General features: G+C 57.1%; 2 protein-coding genes and 3 non-coding genes across 8 annotated transcripts in view; 2 read left to right on the top strand and 3 right to left on the bottom strand.

Annotated features, from left to right (window-relative positions):
- The first annotated feature begins 336 nt into the window (after positions 1-336).
- Positions 337-1,359, top strand: LOC122382187 (SRSF protein kinase 2-like). Its single transcript, XM_043367176.1, has 2 exons — positions 337-660; positions 1,015-1,359. The coding sequence occupies exons 1-2, from the start codon at positions 495-497 to the stop codon at positions 1,266-1,268; spliced, it is 420 nt and encodes a 139-aa protein (XP_043223111.1). The 5' UTR covers positions 337-494; the 3' UTR covers positions 1,269-1,359.
- A 336-nt stretch (positions 1,360-1,695) lies between these two features.
- Positions 1,696-22,373, bottom strand: part of LOC122382184 (eIF-2-alpha kinase activator GCN1-like) — a 55,877-nt gene continuing 35,199 nt past the window's right edge. The window contains exons 14-45 of one of the 4 annotated variants that reach the window (XM_043367169.1): positions 21,855-22,033; positions 21,525-21,735; positions 20,943-21,141; positions 20,121-20,365; positions 19,727-19,826; positions 18,100-18,347; positions 17,694-17,803; positions 17,148-17,352; positions 16,484-16,614; positions 16,203-16,305; positions 15,473-15,667; positions 14,483-14,729; positions 13,936-14,172; positions 13,394-13,573; positions 12,776-12,924; positions 12,337-12,477; positions 11,818-12,013; positions 11,328-11,467; positions 10,753-10,901; positions 9,294-9,405; positions 8,794-9,009; positions 8,306-8,508; positions 7,822-7,960; positions 7,079-7,537; positions 6,710-6,859; positions 6,030-6,454; positions 5,582-5,793; positions 4,607-4,746; positions 4,124-4,261; positions 2,726-2,746; positions 2,220-2,393; positions 1,696-1,883 (exon numbers count right to left, since the gene is read on the bottom strand). In XM_043367169.1, the coding sequence (XP_043223104.1) occupies positions 1,758-1,883; positions 2,220-2,393; positions 2,726-2,746; positions 4,124-4,261; positions 4,607-4,746; positions 5,582-5,793; positions 6,030-6,454; positions 6,710-6,859; positions 7,079-7,537; positions 7,822-7,960; positions 8,306-8,508; positions 8,794-9,009; positions 9,294-9,405; positions 10,753-10,901; positions 11,328-11,467; positions 11,818-12,013; positions 12,337-12,477; positions 12,776-12,924; positions 13,394-13,573; positions 13,936-14,172; positions 14,483-14,729; positions 15,473-15,667; positions 16,203-16,305; positions 16,484-16,614; positions 17,148-17,352; positions 17,694-17,803; positions 18,100-18,347; positions 19,727-19,826; positions 20,121-20,365; positions 20,943-21,141; positions 21,525-21,735; positions 21,855-22,033 (5,880 nt within the window). In that variant the 3' untranslated portion in view covers positions 1,696-1,757. Of the gene's footprint in view, positions 1,884-2,219; positions 2,415-2,725; positions 2,747-4,123; positions 4,262-4,606; positions 4,747-5,581; positions 5,794-6,029; positions 6,455-6,709; positions 6,860-7,078; positions 7,538-7,821; positions 7,961-8,305; positions 8,509-8,793; positions 9,010-9,293; positions 9,406-10,752; positions 10,902-11,327; positions 11,468-11,817; positions 12,014-12,336; positions 12,478-12,775; positions 12,925-13,393; positions 13,574-13,935; positions 14,173-14,482; positions 14,730-15,472; positions 15,668-16,202; positions 16,306-16,483; positions 16,615-17,147; positions 17,353-17,693; positions 17,804-18,099; positions 18,348-19,726; positions 19,827-20,120; positions 20,366-20,942; positions 21,142-21,524; positions 21,736-21,854; positions 22,034-22,373 lie in introns of all 4 variants that reach the window. The other 3 variants (XM_043367170.1, XM_043367173.1, XM_043367174.1) reach the window with 3 other exon arrangements.
- On the bottom strand, positions 9,877-9,948 carry Trnap-agg. Its single transcript has one exon. It is a non-coding gene; the product is annotated as a tRNA-Pro (tRNA).
- Positions 16,002-16,073, bottom strand: Trnap-agg. Its single transcript has one exon. It is a non-coding gene; the product is annotated as a tRNA-Pro (tRNA).
- Trnap-cgg lies at positions 22,176-22,247 on the top strand. Its single transcript has one exon. It is a non-coding gene; the product is annotated as a tRNA-Pro (tRNA).

The following is a 22,373-nucleotide window of genomic DNA, read 5'->3' as shown; positions in this document are numbered from 1 at the left end:
GATTGGAGGCACCGCCGCCGGCCGGACCTTTGTCCCCGGGAGGGTGCAGATAGGGAAGTACGGCGGGGGCATGCGTACCTACATCTGGCCGGAGTCGGGGATATTGCAAACGGGATCGAGATGGGCATAGGGTGGTACATCTCTTTCCGTAAAAATGTTTTATTTCTGTTTTATTTCTGACATTGGGGCCTGTTTGTCCCTGTGAGTGTGTAAAACGTGAATCACCCTTCTGCTGTTTTGGTCAGCTTCCGCTGTTTGTTTTCATTCCAGCGTTTGCGTCAAAAGTTGATAACAGTTAACAGTATCTCCCACCACCCACAGCATCGCCATTTCACGGACATCCAGATGCGCCAGTAGCGGTATCTAACCTGGCCTGACCTCCCCCACAGCACCACCATTTCACGGAGGACATTCAGACGCGCCAGTACCGGTGTCTGGAGGTACTGCTCGGCGCCGGGTACGGTCCGCCGGCCGACATCTGGTCCACGGCGTGTATGGCGTTCGAGCTGGCCACGGGCGACTACCTGTTTGAGCCTCACACGGGCCAGGACTACAGTCGCGACGAGGACCACATCGCGCACATCATCGAGCTCGCCGGAGACATCCCCAAACACATCATGTTCAGCGGCAAATACTCGCGGGACTTCTTCACCAAAAAAGGTGTGTACGGGGTATAGTGTCAGCCCATCGGAGTCTTGGCGTCGTTGTGATTAAGGAATTTGGTTTTGAGATGTTGACTTGGGCGCTGATGTTTTTGCCTTAGTTGTCTTGGTTTAGCTCCGCACCGCCTTCATGGCAGTCCAGCACCACATTGGTTCATCTAAGGTGTTTTCCTGTCACGTCTTACCTTGACTCGGGTCATCTTGGATCGGATCATTTTCGGTCCGGCTGCCTCTATGCGGGTCACTGACCCGTCACTCAATTGTTCCGCCACTGCTCGATCCCCTGACCGAAGATGACCCATCTACTGTCACTCTCTGGTGTCGCCTTTCTGACATTCGTCCGCTCCGCCAGGCGAGCTACGTCACATCACCAAGCTGAAGCCGTGGGCGCTGCACGAGGTGCTCATGGACAAGTACGAGTGGCCCGAGCAGAAGGCCGCGCGTTCGCCGATTCCTGCTGCCGATGCTGGCGTTCGACCCGGCGCAGCGCGCCACGGCCGCCGACTGTCTGCGCCACCGTGGCTGACGGGCGGCAGTGACGGCGGGGACGCCAGTGACGCCGCGGGAGCCGAGGACACCGGCGGCGGCGGCGGCGGCGGGTCGTGACCAGTGACATTCCGCCGCCCTGCCCGGACACACGAACCCTTGTGATAGGCCGGCGCCCGCCGCCCGCCCGCCCAGGCGCCGCCACCTAGTTTTGTACAGTGGGCCGAGAGAGTGGCGCGGAGCGCTGCATGATGTGCCACCCAGCCACCCCTCCTGCCCTGCCCCGCCCCGCCCCGTCCTGTCCCCAGTCAGTTGTTCTCCTTTCCCTGCCGGTTCATGTTCACTTAGAGTTAAGTTGCTTTTAAGGAACCTGAATCAATAGTGTTTAATATAAAATTCAAGATACGGTGATCTGGTTGTTTTGTCGCCTTACGCTTCGCAACACACACTTGGTCAATGGTCAGGCCACTCGACTCAGTAGTTTCACCATCATGGGCTCCAACGGCATCCCGTCCGCAAACCTCGCCTTCCCGGTTCACACATGACACCAAAGAACCCCCTCTGTATTTCATTCTCAATATAAATCACTTGGTACGCGGCGCGGCGATATCAGCTGATCAGCGTCTCGTCGAGATCACGAATCTGCTGGACGGCCGTCACGTCCTTCCGCAACACCTTACTGATCACTTCCTGAAGCGAGTCGCGCGCGCCAGAGTCGAGCATCGCCAGCATCTCCTGCAGCGGGGCACACCGGGGGCAATGGGTCAGATCGGAGGACAGGTCATAAGACCGGTCAACGTTTTCAATCGCGAAGGGCACGCTGTTTCCAGCCAATGGATGTCTGGTATAGTGACTGAACACGTTACTCAGTGAAATGAATATAAAAGCTACGCTCTTTGGATTTACATGATTTCACTCGACACGGCACAGTTAATTGAACTCGACACGGCTATTAATTTCAATTGATGAATTACGGACTCGGATTCAAAGGTCAAGGTATTATTCGCCATTCACTGTGGGCATCCTGTCTAGTGTCTACCAAACACCGGCTGGCGTCATTTAAGTGCTCACCTCTTGCGTCGCCTCGCCTTCCTTGAGCCTGAGCACCGCCACGAGCGCGCTCTCGGCGCAAGTGCGCACAACCGTGTTCTTCTCCTTGGTGCCGTTAACCAGCATCGGGATGACGAGTCGCGCCAGCTCTGCGGGCAGCGGCTGCTCGCGGCTGACGGCCAGTAGCTCCACCACCTGTGCGGACAACTGCTTCACCTGCGGGGGAGACAGCGGGGGTTAGAGGTGCTGCACAGAGACACCTGCGCAGACAGTTCAGCTGGTTCACCTGCGGGGGAGATGGCGGGGTTAGAAGTGCTGCACGGGGATGTCTGCGCAGAGAACTGCTTTACGTGCGGGGGAGATGGCGGGGTTAGAAGTGTTGCACGGGGATGTCTGCGCAGACAGCTGCTTCACCTGCGGGGGAGACGGCGGGGGCTAGAGGTGCTGCACGGAGACACCTGCGCAGACAGCTGCTTCACCTGCGGGGGAGACAGCGGGAGTTAGAGGTGCTGCACGGAGACACACACCTGCGCAGACAGCTGCTTCACCTGTACCAGAGAGATAGCGGGGGTTAGAGATGCTGCACTGAGGCACGGAGACACCTGAGCATACAGCAGCCTGCTTCAACTGCACCCGGCGTGGGATCGGGATCCAGTCCCAGTCGGAATCGGAGTACTTTCAAGAGGATGTTAGATGTCCTGCAAGGTGGACGGAATGGAAGCAGTGGCCAGCCGGGTGGTTAGCGTGTAGAAAGTATCATCGCATTCGCCGTCCTAGTCGGTCGCCCTAAACCGAAATACAGCCGCCCTAGGTCGGTGGTCGGACAGATGGCGGTAGAACCACCAGCGTCGGAGAATGGGCGGTGCGACAGCTGCAGCCGGCCCGGGCGACATAGGAGGGGCGGCGTACCCAGTAGCCATGTAGGATTGTGCTACTTTCTTCTATGCTCAATGTTTGAGACGCAAGGCGAACCCGCCGCACCACCAGCTGGGAGCCCTACACCGACCCGATTGCCTATAGTCTGTAGATGGCCGCCAGTTGCTACCCTACGGCTGGCGGCTCCACCCGACCTCAACACCCCAGTCCCAGTCTCGGAACCACCTCCCGTGTTCCACCCCAGTCGACGGCTCGACCACTGAAGGGTACAAATTTCACCATTGCTAGTCCTCCCCGCGACCTACAGGCACGTGCGGCCGAGATCGACTCGCACCCGGCCAGCGACAGCGAACTCCACTCGGTCTCCGGATGAGACATGTCCGTGAGTGGCCGTCCCGTGTCACAGGCGGTCGATAGCCGTCCGGTCTGCCAGCGTCGGCAAGGCGGCTGTCTCAGACCGTGACAGGACACAAAGTACCTCCCCTGACGGACCCAAGGGACCGAAAGGAGCGACAAGTGAAGGGAAAAGACGGCTGTTGGGAGCCGCAGGTGATGTGGAGGCCAGGAAAACCGTGGACGTCTGCAATGCTGATGCTAATCTCATTCAGCGTGGTAATACCGTTTGACAGCTGCACTGCCCTGCGACGACTATCGAGTGAGCGAGCCCGGCCGTGCCTTTGATCAGAACTGAATGGAGCCGACACACAGGGCCCCTTGGCAGAATTACAATATGTGTGTTGGACCGCGGAGAACAGTCCGCCCCACCGCCGGTGACAGGAAAGTGACAGACCAAATGATCCACGGCATATTGCTGGCAAGAGCGGGGCCAGAGGCGCAACATCGCGTCAGGGGGACAGGAATTATAGAGGCTCGTCGAAATGTCTTCGGTACGGTCAGGGACGGGTCACCGATAGGCCTGCACTCTTTAAATAGTGATAAGGCATCGATACGGCAAGCGAGCTGCTTGGATTATTAACGACAGACGGGCTATTGCTCTAGTGAGACGCCCAGTGTCCGGCAGCAGCGATCTGGATGATCGCCGGGCTCACCTCGTTGCTGTTGTTGTTGATGGCCCTGACGAGCGGCGTGGCCAGCGGGGAGCCGGCGGCCCGTCCTGCGGCCAGCTGGTGGCGCAGCATGTAGCCGGCCGCCCGCAAACCGTTCATCACCAGCGGCGGACGGTCAGACTGCGGACGGGCAGACGGGTCAGATGTGTAAATTAAACCAATAACGTGGTGTGGTAACAGTGAACACTTCAACAGCGTACCGTCCGCTGACCGGTAAGACTGGAAGCAGGCAGCTGGCAGACGGAAGGGTCAGATCTCTGCACAAACAGCTGGACGCTACCGCAAACCGGTGTGGCTGGGCGCACGCTGATTGGCATTCAACACTCGAGTGCATTCTTCCACCCTGCGCACAACACCAGCTCCCACCCCCACCTCCGCTCATGTCTCGTAACATTTCCGCTCGCGCACGGTGCGACAAACGGAGACTAAGCAGTTGTAGTCTGTAATTGTATCCTCCGTCCGTACCTGCATGTAGTTGACGATCACCCTGGCCGTCTTTTTCTCCCAGTCCTCTGTGAGCACCTGATCGGGCGCGCTCTTCAGAGCCACGTACAGCGCCGCGCTCCGGCCGTGGCGCACCGTCCAGTCCAGCATCGCGTCGTCATCTGCGACAGGGGCGGGGTCGGTCGGTCAGGACACTCGCATGGTGCAAGCGGCAGTTAGTGATGTGATAGAGTGGTGTGTGGGATGGCATAGTTATATGATAGATGTGATTGGCCACGGCCTGACAACAACGACGCGGTGCATCAGATATTAGCTAGATCCGAGGTTATTATCAGCACATTAGTAGTTAGCCCGGTCCATCTTTCAGCCCATGGCAGCCGAGTCCGCAACCAGTCCCGTTCCAGCTCCAGAGCTCGCTCGACGTACCGGCATCGTTTCCAAATAACTGCCCCCGACATCACCTCCGACAGGAGATCCATAGCGGCCGCGCCGACCGGCGGCCTTTCGCGGCCAAAGTTCATCGGGCCGCCATCAGAATGGATGGCCGCGTTCAAGCGGACCTTACCAGTCCGTAATTCTCCGCGCTCGGCACGCGCCACCAATGGAGATCTACGGAGGTGGCTCCGCACCCATCACATTCTACACAATGCCGCGCTTCTTTACAAAAAAAATCTTGACACGTCATAAATTACGTGTTTAAAATGGATAAGACTATGATAAAACACTGTAAAAGAACAAGAAAATGATGCTCCATGTCATGTCTAATTGCATGATATCCTTCCAGCATTACCGCAGGTAGCCTTGGACAGCGCGGCTTCACTTCAGTGAAACACAACATATCGTAATGGGCAACTTTCCGCTGCAGATGATTCACACATGGAATACGCTAGCTCCCGGTTTGCCGATAGCTGACTGAGACCGATGCACAGATTGACGGCATAAACAGCGAGTGTTGCAGCGAGTGTACAGTTATACTGTGCAGGAAGCTTCACCCACCTAGCATTGTGTCCCGGTAGGCGACATGCAGCTCATCGGCAGGCAGCCAGCGGCACAGGGTGCCCAGGCAGCCGGCCGCCGCCAGCCGCGTGCTCTCCTCGGGGTGCGACAGCAGCTCCAGCAGGGTGGTCAGCACCGGCGAGCGCACCGCGTCACTCATCTTGTCTCCGGCCGGGCCGACCAGGTTCCGCAGCGCCTGCAGTGTGGTGTCCCTGCAGCGCGCAGACGAATATAGTCAGACGGACAGACAGACAGAATAACAGCGAACAATCCTAACCAGGGTGAACAGCTGCAAACTAATGCAGCATCGCCTAATATCCGTCCACCTACCATTCAAGGAATGCCATTCGGGTAGTCTTCTGAACAATTTCCCGCCCCAGTACCCTTCCCTGACCTCAATATCCTCCCTTGACCCCAAAACCCTCTCCTGACCCCGATGAGTCCTCACCTGACGCCGGTGTCCTCTGCGGTGCGGATGCTGGTGTGCAGCTCAGTGAACAGCGGGTCCACTCGCGTGTGGATCGGTATGAGCCGACCGAGCGCCGTGGCGGCGCGCAGGCGCACCTGCTTGTGCGGGTCGCTGAGCGCCTTCAGGAAGGTGGTCTGCAGCTGCGGCAGGAACGGCTTCAGCATCAGGCCCACCTTCTCCAGCAGCAGCGCCAGACACTCGAGCACGGCCACCTTGACGTTCCAGGCGAACCGGTCGCCCAGGATGCGGATCAGCGGCCCGGTGATGTGCACCACACTGGTGCGCAGCGCCGCCGCCGACGTCAGGCGGATGATCTCGGCCAGTCCGAGCGCCGCGGACTCCTTCAGCTCCGGAGCGCCGTTCAGCACCGCCTCGCGGAATATCGGCAGGATCGGCGTGATGCCCTGCAAAGGCGACGTAGGGAAATCATCAGCGTACGTCTGGCTGTGACGGGAAAGGACGGCGAACAGTGAAAACACACTGCTCCAGATATCACTGAGTGAATAATATTTGACCAAGACGTCATATTGAAGACTGAGCCATCCGCTCCACAGATCATACGCTGCTTGAATGAATACATTTCAATCTACAATTGACTCTCGAATCGGTCCCAATGACACCCAATTCATATCGCCATGCAAAGTAGATATATATCTCACCTTGGCCAGACAGAATCCGGGCATGAGGTCGCGTCCCTTGAGGTCGCTGGCGGCGAAGCGGACCGCCTGCCGCACGTCCGGGATGTAGTAGCTGTGCTCGTCGTCCAACTCCAGTCGCTTGATGACGGCGCTCAGACCCTCCCAGGCAGACTGGAACGGGTGGAAGCGGCGCGGTCAGAACCAGAGTATATAAAACAACGTCAGAACGACGGCTTAGAAAATTAGGGCTGTGTCCTGATGCGAGTGATGCCTAATTACTAGGTTCGTAAGTGATATGGGTTATAATTAACCGCACCATTCAACAAGTACAAACTGATGAAACGTTTACACCAATCCAAGTCCATCTCACGTCATCCCAGTATGGCTCACCTGGAGCAGCTTGTCGTCCTCGTCGATGAAGAGGTGCGTCAGTCCGCGCAGCAGCTGTGACACGTGCTGCTCGTACTCTGCGCGCGTCTGGCCGCAGAACGAGGCCAGCAGCGCGGCGGCGGCGCGCCGGCGCGGCGTCGAACCGGCGCGCGTCGCCTCCAGCAGCTCGTCGATAACGACACGCACGCCGGCCGGCTCTGTGACGGAGAGGATCACCGACTGGCAGTAGCCGGCCTGCTCGGCAGCCGCCTCGCCCGGCTCGGCGTCGCCCATGGCCGACATAAGCGCCGGTAGGATGCGGTTGAGGTGGCGTGTCAGCGCGTCGCCGGCCACCGAGGCCAGGATGCTGAGCGCCTTGGTGTTGACGGGCGGCGCTACGAGCTGCGGCACTAGGTACGGCAGGACGACCCGCGACTTGATGGTCATCACCTGACGCAGGCCGTCCAGCACGTACTCCGCCTGTCGAGAGGGAAGAGGGTGGCGAACGTCATACATTAGTGCTAGGACATGAACGACGGGGTTACGGGATGTGTAAATGCTCTGCTGTGCTGTCGATGCTGACAAAATAGGCTGAACGCCCAAAGAGTGAGAGTCCAATTGCTGAGGTCATCGGTAGGCGTGGAGATTGGCCAGAGTAACGTAACTTGATCTGCTGGTTATACTGCAGAGACCCAGCATCGTTCATAACTAAGACTGGACCATCATCAGCCGTCCCCCCCCCCCCCCGACCCACATCACCGTACCTGGTCGGGCTGGCTGAGCTGCTCCATCAGCGGCGGCAGGATCTCGTCCAGGGCGCGCGTGCCCACCGTGTTGTGCAGCGAGTCGAACGTCTGTGCGGCGGCGGCGCGCACCTCCGGCAGAGGGTCCGACAGAGCCTTCCTGTGGGTATGGATCAGTCAGTACTCAGCAGAGGCCCGCCAGGCTCAGTCCACGCACATCCGCCTGTGAGTCAGTCCCCGTACCGCTAAGGCATCATGCCTCAGCGACCTCGCAGCAGGTTTGTCGGACCGAAAGGGCCAGGGTCAATAAAAGAAAAGAAATTCCCACGTCCATTCCATCCCCCCCCCCCACACACACACAGCCATCCTATCTCTCCCAGCCCATCAGTAGTACACCCTATTCCTCTCGACTCCTTCTCACCGGACTGTGGACTCCGAGCTGTCCACTCAGCCACTCTACCAGGCCCCCAGCCCTTCAGTCTACCCCTCTCCACAGTCCACTCACCGCACTGTGGGCACCAGGCTGTCCACGAAGGCCAGCACCATATCCTTGCTAGTGGAGGACATGATCTCGCTAAGTCCGATACAGACGCCCTGGCGCTGGTCGGCCTCCTCAGACTCCAGGCCGCGCTCCAGGATAGGGATGATCTCCGGCAGCACGCGCTCACCCAGCTTCCGCACCAGGTCGCCGAGCGTGCGGGCCGCCACCTGTCGGAGACGACAAGAAACGTGCCGGGTGAGGACATACTGCGACAGGGTAGAGGTTTATGCATTTGAAATGTGACGTGGCGTAGCAAGCATGATTGCCATAAGCGTAGCGAGCATTGCCATAAACATAGCAATCGGTGATAGCAAACATTGTAAAGCGAGCTGAGAGGAAGTCATTGCCGCCCGCAACGGACCCCACTAGCAGACCCGTCCCTCGACACCAACCAATCGACTGGCTATCATTGTCTGCACGCCCTGTCCCAGCCTCCTGCCTCTTATACCGACCTGCCGCTTGTCGTGGCTGGTGCTGGCCAGGTGGCCGAGCAGCAGGGTGAACAGCGTCGGCAGGATCTCGCGCAGCGTGCGCGGCGTGTTGGGCACCACGATCTTCCACACGTGCAGCGAGTTCTGGCGCACCATCAGCGCAACGTCCGAGCGGCCCATGTACAGTCCGGAGAGCACGCGGTTCCGACGCTCCGGGCCCAGGATCTTGATGATACTCTGGCGGTAGAAATGGAGTGGTTAGTCCGCATGACTCTGAAAGCACAGATGATCAGGGGATACAGAGGCAGATGCAGCAAAATCTGTAACAGCAATTTATTTATTTGGGCGATACATAATAAGAAAACACAAAGGTTTTATGGCGCTCAGGAATTATTTCTCGTATACATACTTCTGAGGTAATGGCTTCACTAAAGAAAAAAGCTGCACTTTCGCATGAATGTCGACATGCGGCTCCTCTTACCGTCAACTCTTTCCACCCCACCACCCCACCAAACCCTCACCTGCTGGCTCTGCTCCGTGCCGAAGTTGTCGTCGTCGCCGGCAGTCTCCGTGCTCATCTTACCCGAGACGCCGGAGATCTGGTACAGCAGGTCTCCCAGCAGTTTGATGGAGCTGTGAATATACCAGGCCAGAGTTACATCATAGGACAGACCGGGACCTGACGTGAGTGTAACTAACAGGCAGCAGATACTGGACGACTACTCGCAGCAGTGCCTACAGTGTGGTGCAAATACAGGCGACGAGGCTGGTTGAGCGCCCGGATTGCATCGGCATGGATGGGAGGCACACATTTCTCATCCAAGGCATTGGAGATTGTCAACAAGGGTCACAAGCAAATGAGCATTCTCAAATCGGTATTCGACAATGTGTTGCATCTGCTACTCACAATCCAACGAAGGGGACAGCTGATTAAAGCTTCATGGAGTAACATATGCTCATTACCAATGTTGTTACCGTCAGCGATAAATGCTATGCATTATGCACACACGGCAAATACTCATTTTCAGTTGGCAATTCTGCAAGGTGCACTTCATAACATGCACCTTCCATTGCAATTGCAATTTGCAACCGCTTCAAAACGCAGGGCTCGTCCGGGATTTGAACCCGGGACCTCTCGCACCCTAAGCGAGAATCATACCCCTAGACCAACGAGCCACGAGCAAAGGCCGCCGGAGTGCGAGGAGCGAGCGGCCGGGGCGCTTTCGTTTCACAGATCCCGCCCACTGACCGCATTTTTCGGCAATCACGGACCGGCTCAGGCCTCAGCCGTGACGTTATCAGTGACGACACGGCCGCCTCACAGCCCGCTCGACACGAGACGGACGGCCGCGGGGCGGCGCTCGGAGCGGCGCAGCAATGCCGCGCGCGAACGTCAGAGCTCCAGACACGGCACTGCGACGAGCTACTTCTATACGTACTTATACATGTACTTCCAAATAAACAAAATATATTAAGCCAAAAATTGCGGCAAACAATGTAATGATTGACTTAACAAGCTGAGCATATAACTTAGACTTGTCGAAGCGACACTTCGGGGCCATAGCGCGACTGTTCCCGTCCTTCCACTAACAACAAAAACCACACCGTTCCGTGCTTCTATCCTCAGGATACAGAAATCCTTCTCCTCCACGCCGCAACCCCCTCCGGGCTGGACAGGCACCTTTATCTCATGCGGGCTGCTCCCTTGGAGCGGCACCGCTGCTCCCGAGGGAGCGCACCCCGTAGCCGGGTGCAGTGAGTGCCTTGGGGCTGGGTGGCCTGTCCTCTGGACGGGCTCAGCCCCGGCGACTCATTAGGGTGCCTGCCCAGACCAATGTCTCCCCCTATATCCTATCAACCTCCCGGCTCTGAAATGATCTTGCCAGACCGAAAGGGCCTAACCCAACAAAACAAAAAACAAAAACAAATTACCCATTGTACTGTGACCTTCCCCCTTCCACCCATCACCGCGGTACCAACCTGTGTCGAATGCGCCAGTTGTCGTCGAACATGCCCGTCTCGAGCTCGGGCAGCAGTAGCTGGATGGCCGAGGCGGCGTACGTGTGCACGATCCGCTGGCCGGCCTTCAGCGCCGTGTCGCGCACAAACTCGGTCTCGTCGGACAGCGCCTGTCGGGGAGGGTGTAGGCGCGGTCAGAGCGGGCAGTGGGTGGAGACCGGAGATCAGTGTTCTACCAGAAACAGGATGGACAAACGGTTTGTGAAGGCATCATTCGATCCGGCCGGGTTGTTGTGCCAACACGCGACAGACATGTGATATTAAACAGAACTGCTGTAATTGGAGTGAAGATAACATGAAGGAACCATAGATATTTCTCATCTAAAATCTGCTAACCATTCAGCACAACCCAGCCAGCATTGTCCTCAGCAATAACACATCAGGTGGTAGAACATCCATCGGCCGGCGGTCCCACCTTAAGGCTAGCCGGGATATGCTGTCCGATGTAGGGGGTAAACTCCTCTTGGAATATAATGAAAGGACCTGTGGTTATGTAGACCAGCTGTAAGAAGCCGTCTGTTGACCGCGGGTCCCACCTTGAGGATGGCCGGGATGATCTGTCCGATGTAGGGGGTAAACTCCTCCTGGAACACCATTGGCATGTAGATGAACATCATAATGTAGCCGTCCTTGACGTGCGGCGCGATGTCCGTCCGAGAGGCCGTGGCGATGATGTCTGTGAACACACCGGAGAGCATAAATAAGTGGCCACAGTCGGGCTCGAGGTCAATGAGGATGTGCACTGTGCAAAGCTATTTGTGGCAAAATATTGATGGCAAGCAAGACGCCAGTCACTGGCGTCTCCTCGCGTCACCATGACACCAGCCACTGGCGTCCTGGTGCAAATCCTCTACAAAAAAAAAACGCTTACTTTGTAGCAACCCAATGAAAGAAATTTGGAGAGACTCAGGCAATTACAAATAAAATGCCAATTCTTCAGCTTTCTAGCTTCTCACCCCAGAAATCATGTTCCTTTCATTATTACATCACTGCCCGTTTGCGCTTCCCTTTTCATTCTCCACTCACCCGGCATGAGTTTGTGCAGTTTCTGGACGCCCAGTCCTCCGACCACCTCGCTGAGACCCTGCGCGGCGCCCGAGCGGTCCACAGAGCTCTGCTCGGAGGTCAGCGTCTGCATCAGCCACGGCAGCAGGTCCTCGAACGACGACTCGCCGATACCGCGCACCATGGCGCCCAGCGCGCGAGCGGACTTGCTGCGCACCTGTGCAGGAGATGGTAGGAGGCCGTTACGCACGGTAGGACACCGCTACATACGGTAGGGCAATGTTACATTCGGTAGTCTAAAAGAGGCCGAGACGCTTTAACACACATGCTGCACTTTGAGAGCAGTCTGCCACCAGTCAAGCTAAGTAAGAAATCCTTTCGGAACGATTGGATGAATGACTACATATTTTATCTCTAGCATCGATCGGTAAAGCTCCTTATATTTTCAGAATCGGAAAAGTTCCTCTTCTTTTCCGATCCACTAAGTAGGTTGATCCTTAAATCCACTCCACTGACACCCCGGCGGCGGTCGGCGCTCACCTCGGGCACCGGGTCGAGCAGCGACGACTTGAGGCCGGGGATGATGCCCGGCAGGTAGGGCGCCAGGTCCTTCTGGTCTGTCAGAGAGTACATGTTCCCAATGATCTGCGCAGCCATCTTGCGCACCTCGGTGGAGCGGTCCTGCGGGACGGGGAAGGCACAACTCAGACATCGCAGTAGTCACAGTCCGCCGCAATACGAAGTGTCGGAAAGCACGGCTCAAGCTAAAACTTACTCTTTTTGATAAACGAACTCTCAGTTTTGTAATGCTTTCAGTCAGTTCACCTGTTCAGAGGCCAGAGTACAAGTTCAGTTATTCTGTGTTCTTACCAGCAAGCTTATTTCTAAATCAAGCTACGAGACCGTTTAATCCGTGCTCGATGGAACAAGTGAGCATCCGTAACTCATGAACAGAGCCCCGAACCGCCCGTGGCCGTACCTGGAAGGCGCGCTGCACCACGGGCATGATGAGCGCCAGCGACGGCGCGTCAATGACGTGCACGAACTTGGTGTCGATGAGGATGGTCAGCGCCAGCGAGGTGCGGTTGGCCGGGTCCTGCAGCGCCGACAGCAGCGTCGGAACGATCGCTGCCGGGGGAGGCGGGGGATGTCAGAAACGAACCGACACGGCGGGAGACGGCTTGGCATGACAATGGGCTGCATTGCTCACAATGGACAAAGATTGTGTGCATTATCACCCCGAACCGGAATATCCTGTACAGCCAACTTCCCTGGACCTCGAGGTTCCTTGCCGTCGTCTACCCTTGAAGTCTGGATCATATACCGCACCTAACACGTATCTCGGTTTCCCGTGATATCACCTAGCACCTACTATGCATCTCCAGGGTTCCATATTATCATGAACAATGGATCTCGGACTTCAATGTAATCACCTACCCTGGATCTCAGGGTTCCATTCAGCCACCTACCCTGGATATCGGACTTATATATTATCAACTACCTTGGATCTCGGACTTCAATATTATCACCTATCCTGGATCTCAGGGATCCGTACAGTCAGCTACCTTGGATCTCGGTATTCCATATCAACACCCACCCTGGATCTCGGGGTTCCTGATGACGGAGCCGATCTGTTTGAGTGCCTGTGCGCCAGCCCGCTGCACCCGCTGGTGGGAGTCTCCCAGCACCTCGATCAGCTGTGGCACGATGCTCGGCAGACAGGACGAGAGCTGCTTGGGCGCGCAGAACGCCATCGAGCCCAGCAGCTCCACGGAGCCTGTCAAAGGCGCGAGACCGAAAGGTCAGTTCAAGTAACGAGAGGAGAGGCGGGGGAGGGAAGAGCACAATGGTGGTCCCATGGCGGTCCCGTACAGCCTTAAAATATGCGCGACAGAAAACGCGCAAAGGGTAACGTTTTCCTCGATTCCGTCCTTTCTTCCTTCCTTGAACCGATCGCAAGACTTATCAACAAAATTTGCTGAAAAAAGAAGACATGGGTTACGTAAAAAAAATGTGTACCTAAGTAGATTCATCACACATCGATAAGTAATTCAAAATCAACACTCAAGCATTACTCTTACCACCCTAGAAAAGCCCGCTCCCCCTTCTCCTCCCCACCCTGCAGCTCGGTCAACTCACCGGCCTTGGTCCTCCACGAGTCCTCCTCCAGGGCGGCCAGCAGCGAGGGCAGCACCAGCTTCACTCCGTGCGCAGACAGGTTGGACATGACGGCACGCGCCGTCTCGTCAGTGGCCTCACGCACGTACGAGTTGGAGTCGCCGTAGCAGAGCAGCAGGTGCGGCAGCACGTGTACGATATACGGCTCGAACAGGCGGCCCAGCATGTTGCACAGCATGGTGAAGGCAAACAGCGCACCTGGCGGACGAACAAGAGAGGTGTGGTCACTCAGTCACTCAGTCATCTGACAGAGGAGGAGGTATTTCTCATGGATAGTCAACGGTACGCGTGGGAGGCAAACAGGGTGACGACTGATCAACATCGGGGAAACCACCAAAGGCGAGCAAATTCAAAACATCAGCCGGTATCAGATACACTAGCTACTGGTTAAGCTATCATTTGTGAAACGAGAAATCAATAGTGATTTTCAACCTACATTACGTTTATATTCCCACCACACCACACTGCTGCAGTAGCAGGTCCGTCGCCAGCATCTGATCGTACGCACCCTCTCGCTTCTTGCAGTCCTTCTTGTCCTGAATGGCGTTGATGAGCACCGTCATGATCTCCAGCTGTTTGAGCGCCAGGATGCCCAGGCCCTTGACAAGGCCGGCGATACCGTACGCGGCGCCGCGCCGCTGGGAGAACTTATCCGACTCGAGCAGACGGCCGAGCATCTGACGGACCATGGCCGGAGCGTCCTCCTTGATGGCGGGCACCAGCGCCGGCAGACAGGACGCCACGGAGGTTTGTACCTGAGGTCACAGGTTAGATCGGGTCAGACAGGAAACCACAGAGGCTTATAACTGAGGTCACAGGACGTCAGGTCAGACAGCAGCACCGGCAGACAGGACGCTACAGAGGTTTGTACCTGAGGTCAGAGGTCAGGTCAGGTTAGACAGGACGCCAGAGGTTTTGTAACTGAGGTCACAGGTTAGGTCACGTCAAGTCAGACAGGACGCCACGGAGGTTTTCAGTTTGTACCTGAAGTCACAGGTCAGGTCAGGGCAGTCAGGACGCCAGAGGTTTGACCCTGAGGTCACAGGTCAGGTCAGGCACCAACGCCGGCAGACATGACGCCACAGAGGTTTGTGCCTGAGGTCACAGGTCGGGTCAGGTCAGACAGGTTGGCAAGGAGGTTTATACCTGAGATCATGGGTCAGGTCAGACGGAACGGCAGGAGGTTTGTACCTGAAGTCACAGACCAGGTCAGGTCAGATAGTACGACCATGAGGTTTGTACCTGGGGTCACAAGTCAGACCAGGTCAGGTCAGACAGGACGCCAAGGTTTATACCTGAGGTCACAGGTCCGGTCAGGTCAGGTCATGCCGCAAACCGAAACCAGGACACAGCCAATGCTGTACCTGGGGACTGGTGGACTCCAGCTAATATCAGGGTCTCCTCTCATCCACTCCCCACCCCCCACACTCACACAAAAAATCCCCACCTTGGCTCACTAGAGTCCAGTCGTCCAAGCCGTCTGTCTCTCCATCCGTACCTGTTCGGAGGGCGTGTCCAGCGCCTGGATCAGCTTGGTGACGATCGGCTTCACCTTGGGGTCCGTCTTGCTGAGATGTTTGGCCAGCGATCCCATCAGGATGACGACCGACTGGCGGACAGAGTCGTAGTTCTGCGTGGCCGGCGCCGAGTCCAGGAACTCGTCAAACACGGGCAGCAGACTGGTGGCCGCCTCCTGCGCAGACATAAACAGATGGTCAGAGGGCATAACTGGTGACGACTGAATGCACATACACATACGACGGGTCAGTGGGCATAGCTGGGTGGCGGCCAGCCGCATAGAATTTCAGAGGGCGGAGAGCGAGTTAAAAGGCCAGATGTTCTTGTGGGAAAGCCCTGAGACAGCAGGGGCTGAATTGTGAGAGTCCAGGTTTCTCATTACTCCAGCCCTGCCTCACTGTCATGAGAACCCAGGCCACCGCTACTGCAGTATTTCCTGCATATTTCCGTGTTTCTCACGACTCACACGTCCATCGTATACAGAACACATGCCTCCAGAGCTAAACAGTGGGCTCGTCCGGGATTTGAACCCGGGACCTCTCGCACCCTAAGCGAGAATCATACCCCTAGACCAACGAGCCAGTTACCACAACAATTTTTCCGTTGCCGGCGAGCGCGTGGACCGAGCGCTGTGCCTGCTCTCACAGCCCGATAACCGGCACCAGTGAAAGTGAAACGATTGTCTGAGCGACGTCAGAGGCCACACCCACCTTCCCGTTAGCCTCGACGCAGGTGAGAGCCGCCGAGAGCATTCCGTTTCGGACGTCGGCCGCGCGGTCACCCAGGCCGGTCGGTACGAAAAACGACATGATCCTGCCGAGAGGCGCCGGCCCGGTCAGCACATTCAGCTGGGACTACTTCTCAGGGCATGGGCTGGAGCAAAAAGACTAGACACAGAAGCAGTTGAGAAAAGAAGGGCACAGGTCAGAGGATAGCGCCTCACCACACTTTTGGTGAGCAATGGGCGACAGCTGAGTGATCTTAGACGTACTTTGCGATGAGGTCGTCAGTGCAGAACGGTCCAATGGCTTTGAGGGCGAGCGCCACACCGACGCGGGGCTGCCAGATATCCAAAGACTCCTCCACCACCCGGCCGAATTGGTCCAGTACAGGCGGAGTCATCTGTAACACAGAAAACAACAGTGAATCATACAACCCTCCATCACCCGAGTAAGCTGGTTAAGCACCGGGGGTCATCTGTAACAGAGTGCCAGACTGAGTCATGCATCCCTCCACCACCCGACCGAACTGGTCCAGTACTGGGGGTGTCATCTGTAACAGAGAGTCAGACAGAGTCATATATCCCCCACCCGACCAAACTGATCCAGCACCGACAGAGTGATAGTCATCTAAAACACAAAGTGTCAGACAGAATCATATATTCCTCCACCACCCGACCGAAGTGCGCATCTAATAATCCTCAAGCCCTGCCGTCCATAACGGCGACGGCATCTGCAAACTGAAATCACGCCGAACTGAAACTGAATGCGAGATTAAATACACTGTGACGCACGGCTTACATCAGCTGCTGAAAAGCGAAAAAAGAAGTTCAAAGCCACTGTTAATATGATTTAGGATACACAACGGCACAAAGCACAAGAGGACTGCCGACATGAGCAGCTTTCCAAACAACTCGTTTGGCGTTCCGGTCTGACCTGCAGTTTGTCCTCGTACAGCGCCAGCAGCCGGTCCAGCACGGGCGCGGTCTGGTCTCTGTGTCCGTCCACCAGACTGGCCAGCGCGCTGGCCGCCGCCCGCTGAACGCACTCCTCCGGGTACACCACGTCCTCCAGCAGCGGAGCGATCATCCAGGGGCCCTCGGAGAGCGAGAGGCGCTCCCACAGCAGATCACCGGCCGACCTGGGGATAGGGAGCAGCACGGGTCAGTCAGGGGCCCTCGGTGAGCGAGAGGCGTTCCCACAGCAGGTCACCGGCCGACCTGGAGACGAGGTAAGGAACAGGTCAGTAAAGGGCGACAAGCGGCCCAGACAGCCGTCGGGTCATCACAGCAGGTCACTGGCCGACTAAAAATTATACGGCATTGTTCGTCGCCGGGCACAACTGACAATGTTGCAATGGTTCTGTTACAGAACATTTATATCGGAACTATTCGTCTATAAAGAAAAGGTAGTAAAACAAACGGCTGAAATCAGATCTCTCCCAATGTCACCTCTCGGCGATCATCAGCGGTAGGAACATACTTGATCTCCTCGGAGACGTCGAATCGTGCGAGGAAGACCCGCTCGGCGAGCACTGCGGACAGGTCGGAGCCCTCCAGACAGTCGAGTACGTCCGCCAGAACGTCCAGGCTCTGAGGGAGACGACGAGATGTGTGAGTCAGATGTGGGAAACGGGTCATCAGTTGCATGACTGAATGATCTGACGGATACTGTGTACGGCTGACCATGATAGACTAAAGCTGTGAGTACGACTAAGTTAACATGGAAGAAGAATTAGCATACGCTATCGCAATTATGCGAGTAATATTTTGTTTAAACTCATAAAGTGGTCCTAAAACCACTACCTTAACGGCCAGCATACCCTACCTAACCTTCTTGCAACGCCCACACCCACTCCACTTCCCGCCCCCCCCCCCTCTCCACTCACCCGGAGCGCGGCATCCCGGACCGAGTCGACCGGACTGCGCAGAGCGTCCAGCAGCACCTGCACCTCGGCTCTGCCGGCCACCGCGCAGCCCTCCTCGCCGGCGGCGGCCGCTGCCAGCTCCAGCAGGGCGCCGCACGCCTTCTGCTGCACGCGGCCCGACGCCGTGCCTGCCGTGGTGACGGCGGTGGTGGTGACCGAGAGAGGCGGCGGCGGCGTGACTTCGGAGGCCAGCCGGCGGCCGTGCACGGCTGGAGGACGGGGAGGAGGGAGAGGGGGGAAGGCGGCGAGAGGGCGGAAAGCTGGTCAGGACGGGCGGAGACGGACAGACTAGAGACGAGCGTGGAGCATATAAAAAAAACATAGAGACGCCAGGTTGGAGTGGTGAAAATGCGGTGGTGCGACGGAGCGGGGGTCATGGATGATTTGATGCTTAATCTCGACAACCAGTTAGACGTGAGCTAGCATCATCTGGGATATTTTTACTTTATTTTTACTTTACCAGTAAAACGCCTTTTGGGCGAAGAACGAGCGAGCGAGATAGTGAGCCCTGCACGTGCGGAAGGGCGAGAGGGTACTTCCAACGAGCTTGTGCAAAGCACCCTTCTAACCGGTCGCTAGCGGTGTGCCAAATTTGAACGCAATTGGCCCAGCCGTTCCTGAGATCTGGAGGCGGCATTCTGCACGTGCGCACGTGCAAACGGGTTCCAAAATGACTTTTGCGCGGCACCCTACTAACCGGTCCCCAACCGTGTATCAAATTTGAGCGCAATCGGCCCAGCCGTTCTCGAGATCTGGAAACGCCCCCTGCACGTGCGCACGTGCAGTAGCGCCCTAACCGCAACACATGGGAATGCATTGCCTGGTGGGTGCCTACCTGTATGCCAAGTTTCAGCGAAATCGCCCCAGTAATTACTGAGTTATTAAAATGGGAACAAATTTGACACCTCTTATTGTTGTATTTTGCACGTGCACTGGGGGTGACCCACATGCATCGAGAGTATCCTATTTTTGGTAGAAGAGATGCTGCTACCCTACAAAAATTACCGCAAGTCAATCGCCCAAGCGGCTGCTGAGATATGAGCCTCTCAAAATCATTACTTTTGCAAAACAGCTTGAACACCCTTGACTTTTCACGTGGCACGTGCCACGACGGTCACTGAGATGTATCAAAAGGAGTCAATTACGGGGTAGAAGGGATGGGGCTACCCAACAAAAAAGACCGCAGGCCAATCGGTCCAGCGGTTGCTGAGATATAAGCCTCTCAAAAGCGTTACAGGCCGGGCCGGGCCGGGCCGGGCCGCTCATACTGAGATTTTTTCGTTATATTGAAAAGACTCACTTCGCTCGCTGCGCTCGCTCGCTCGTAATTATTTTTACTTGATGTGGTAAGATGTTACGTCATGCAGACAGTCAAAAAACGTCTGTCGTCTTGAAGTCCAGGCAAAGTTAGAACTTGCACAAAAATTAAAATTTTATTTCCTAAGTTATCTTACATCCTGGACACTTTAACCCGCGAGAACAACAATTATGGATCGCATCACGAGAACCTTCCGAGTCAGTGGCTTCGTGACCGGTTGGACCGCCACTTTATCCCACCCAACCTGACCTGACAAGTGACATGACCTACCGATGATGCGCAGGACAAGCCTGTCGAGCGCCTCTCGCGGCAGCAGGGACGGGTCCAGCAGGTCACCATCGCCACGCAGCTGGGCGTGCATCTCCACCAGCTGTCCAGAGGGGAGACGAGACAGCGTCAGACTTAGGTGAACGGGACACTTGTCACTTACGAGTTGTCTCGTGAACGGGATACGCGCGGATAAACGGGTGAAACAAACAAGGGCGCAAGCTATCAGCCAGCTGTAAGAAGAAAACAAGAGAAATCGACCTAGGCCATCATGGCATAACTGAAATAGTGACAAGCATAAGAATATCCGTTCTTAGTTCGTAGAGCCATTAGTACGATGAGTTTGCCTGTCAATTATGTGTTCTGTAGCTGTCCCTATCCCTCCACCGCTCCTCACCTTGAGTCCCTTGATCATCACGTCCTCGTTCTCGGTGTCCGTCTCCAGCACATGGCGCAGCAGCGGGAAGCAGACGATGAAGGCGGGCGCGCTGAGCGGCGAGCCGTCCCCGGCCGAGCAGCGGTCGTACAGCGCCAGCACCACCCGCCGGTAGACGGCCGACGCCGGCCGCTCGGCCTCCCAGCCGGCGTCCGTGGCGCACTGCGGCGCGCACAGGCGCAGCGTCACGCGCGCCACCGTCTCAGCTGCCGGGAGAGAGGAGGGGGAATGTGAGGGACGCACTGCGGCGAGCACAGGCGCAGCGTCACGCGCGCCACCGTCTCAGCTGCCGGGAGAGGGGAGGGACGGTGAGGGGGACGCACTGCGGCGCGCACAGGCGCAGCGTCACGCGCGCCACCGTCTCAGCTGCCGGCGGAGAGGGGGGGGGGCTGTGAGGGACACACTGCGGCGCGCACAGGCGCAGCGTCACGCGCGCCACCGTCTCCGCTGCCAGGGGAGAGGGAGGGACGGTGAGGGGGACGTGCATTGGTGTGGACGGGGACGGCAGAGGTCAGTGCGGTGCGCTGTTGAGAGGAAACGTAAATATGGATGAAATTATGAAGCTGCAAAGAAATCGGGTATAGAATGCCGTCACCGAAACAGCTGGGCTTCAAGACCTAAATAATAATAAAAAAAAACACATCAAAGTAGGCACAATCTCTTCGCCACGAAAACCGTCTGACTCCCGGCTTCAAAGTTCGCTACATCTACCAAGCCGCCCCACCATCCCTCTCGCCAGCTATCCTGCCCAGATCAGCCCTCCGCCGACATCCCGTCACCCACCGAGTACGTGGTCCTCCTTGGCGAAGGCCAGTCGGACGAGCCGCAGCCAGAGCTGGCTGGTGACCGGCGCCGCCAGAGCTGACTGCAGGGAGGCCAGCAGCGCCGGCACCAGCTCTGTGTATTGCTGCTGCAGGGCCGCCGGGTCGCCGCCAACCGCCCCTCGCAGCAGGGAGGCGGCCACGCTGAACTGGCTGTCCACCTGGTGACGGGAGCGGGGAGGTCAGAACGGGTGACAGAGAGGTCACAGCGGGTACTGGAGGTCAGAACGGGTACTAGAGGTCGCAGAGGGTACTAGGGGTCACAACGGGTACGTGAGAGGTCAGAGCGGATACTGGGGAGGTCACAGCACAAAAGACGTGTAGGTATCCTGGAGAGGCCGTAGCGGGCACCGAAGGAGTCACAACGCGCACCTCAGGGACACGCCGCAGGAACACGATGGTGCAGATCAGAGACAAAAACAAGGACACAGCACACACGGAACACCGACAGAAACAGACGTCAGGCTGTGAACAAAAGCGGTCACCGACTGACCACCGGACACTCCGAACCGGTGTCCGTCAATCAGCCCACCGGAACGCTCACCTCTGCAACACGGCTCCGGATCTTGCTCTCCTTCTCTAGCTGTTGGGCCACCGCCTCCTTCTGCTTGGGCGTCAGCTTCTCGGGCCCTGCGCGGCCCTCGCGAGCCCGTTTCGCCTCCAACTCCTTACGAAGCGCAATCTCCTCCATCTGCTCCTTGTACGAGTACAGCTTGCTCTCACGCGCAATGTTACCTGACTGCACCTCCTTGGCGCTATGGGAAGACAGGAGGCCGGGAGTCAGACGCACGGCGAGGAAGAAGCGACAAAGGACGGCAGAAGAGTGTCCTTAGTGCATTGCTACTTGCTAGTACATTGGGAAAACACAGCTCACCTGTCTTTGACGCTGGTGTCGTACAGCGTCCCCTCGGGCGTGCGATAGATGTTGAACTCCTCCAGTGTGACGGCCATCAGGCGCTCGTCGCGCAGTCGGCTCAGCACGAACTGCGATACGTCCGGCAGCAGCACGTCGCCGGCCAGCGTCGTCAGCGTCGAGAACGCCGCCTCCCACGTCTGGCGGCACCGACGACCGACAGTCAGCGGGGAGTCAGCTGGGTGACCCGAGTCCGGGGCACAGGTTGACGCGCGCGCAGTGCGACGGCCGCGGAATGACAACTATTTTACAGAATGAATTGATTCCCGCTCCGACTCCATCGGCTCGTTGGTCTAGGGGTATGATTCTCGCTTCGGGTGCGAGAGGTCCCGGGTTCAAATCCCGGACGAGCCCAATCGTTCTTTTTCTCATCGCTGTCTGCACCAGCTGCAGCCTATTCGGCAATGCAACAGCATCCCCCCCCCCCGAACTCCCGTACCCAATTATTATTATGCAAGTAAATTAAACGCGACTCATCAA

The sequence above is a fragment of the Amphibalanus amphitrite genome, unplaced genomic scaffold, assembly GCF_019059575.1.
Source record: "Amphibalanus amphitrite isolate SeventyFive unplaced genomic scaffold, NRLGWU_Aamphi_draft 000135F_arrow, whole genome shotgun sequence".
Lineage (NCBI taxonomy): Eukaryota > Metazoa > Arthropoda > Thecostraca > Balanomorpha > Balanidae > Amphibalanus > Amphibalanus amphitrite.
Note: the sequence above shows the minus strand (reverse complement) of the source record. Positions and strands in the feature narration are given on the sequence as shown.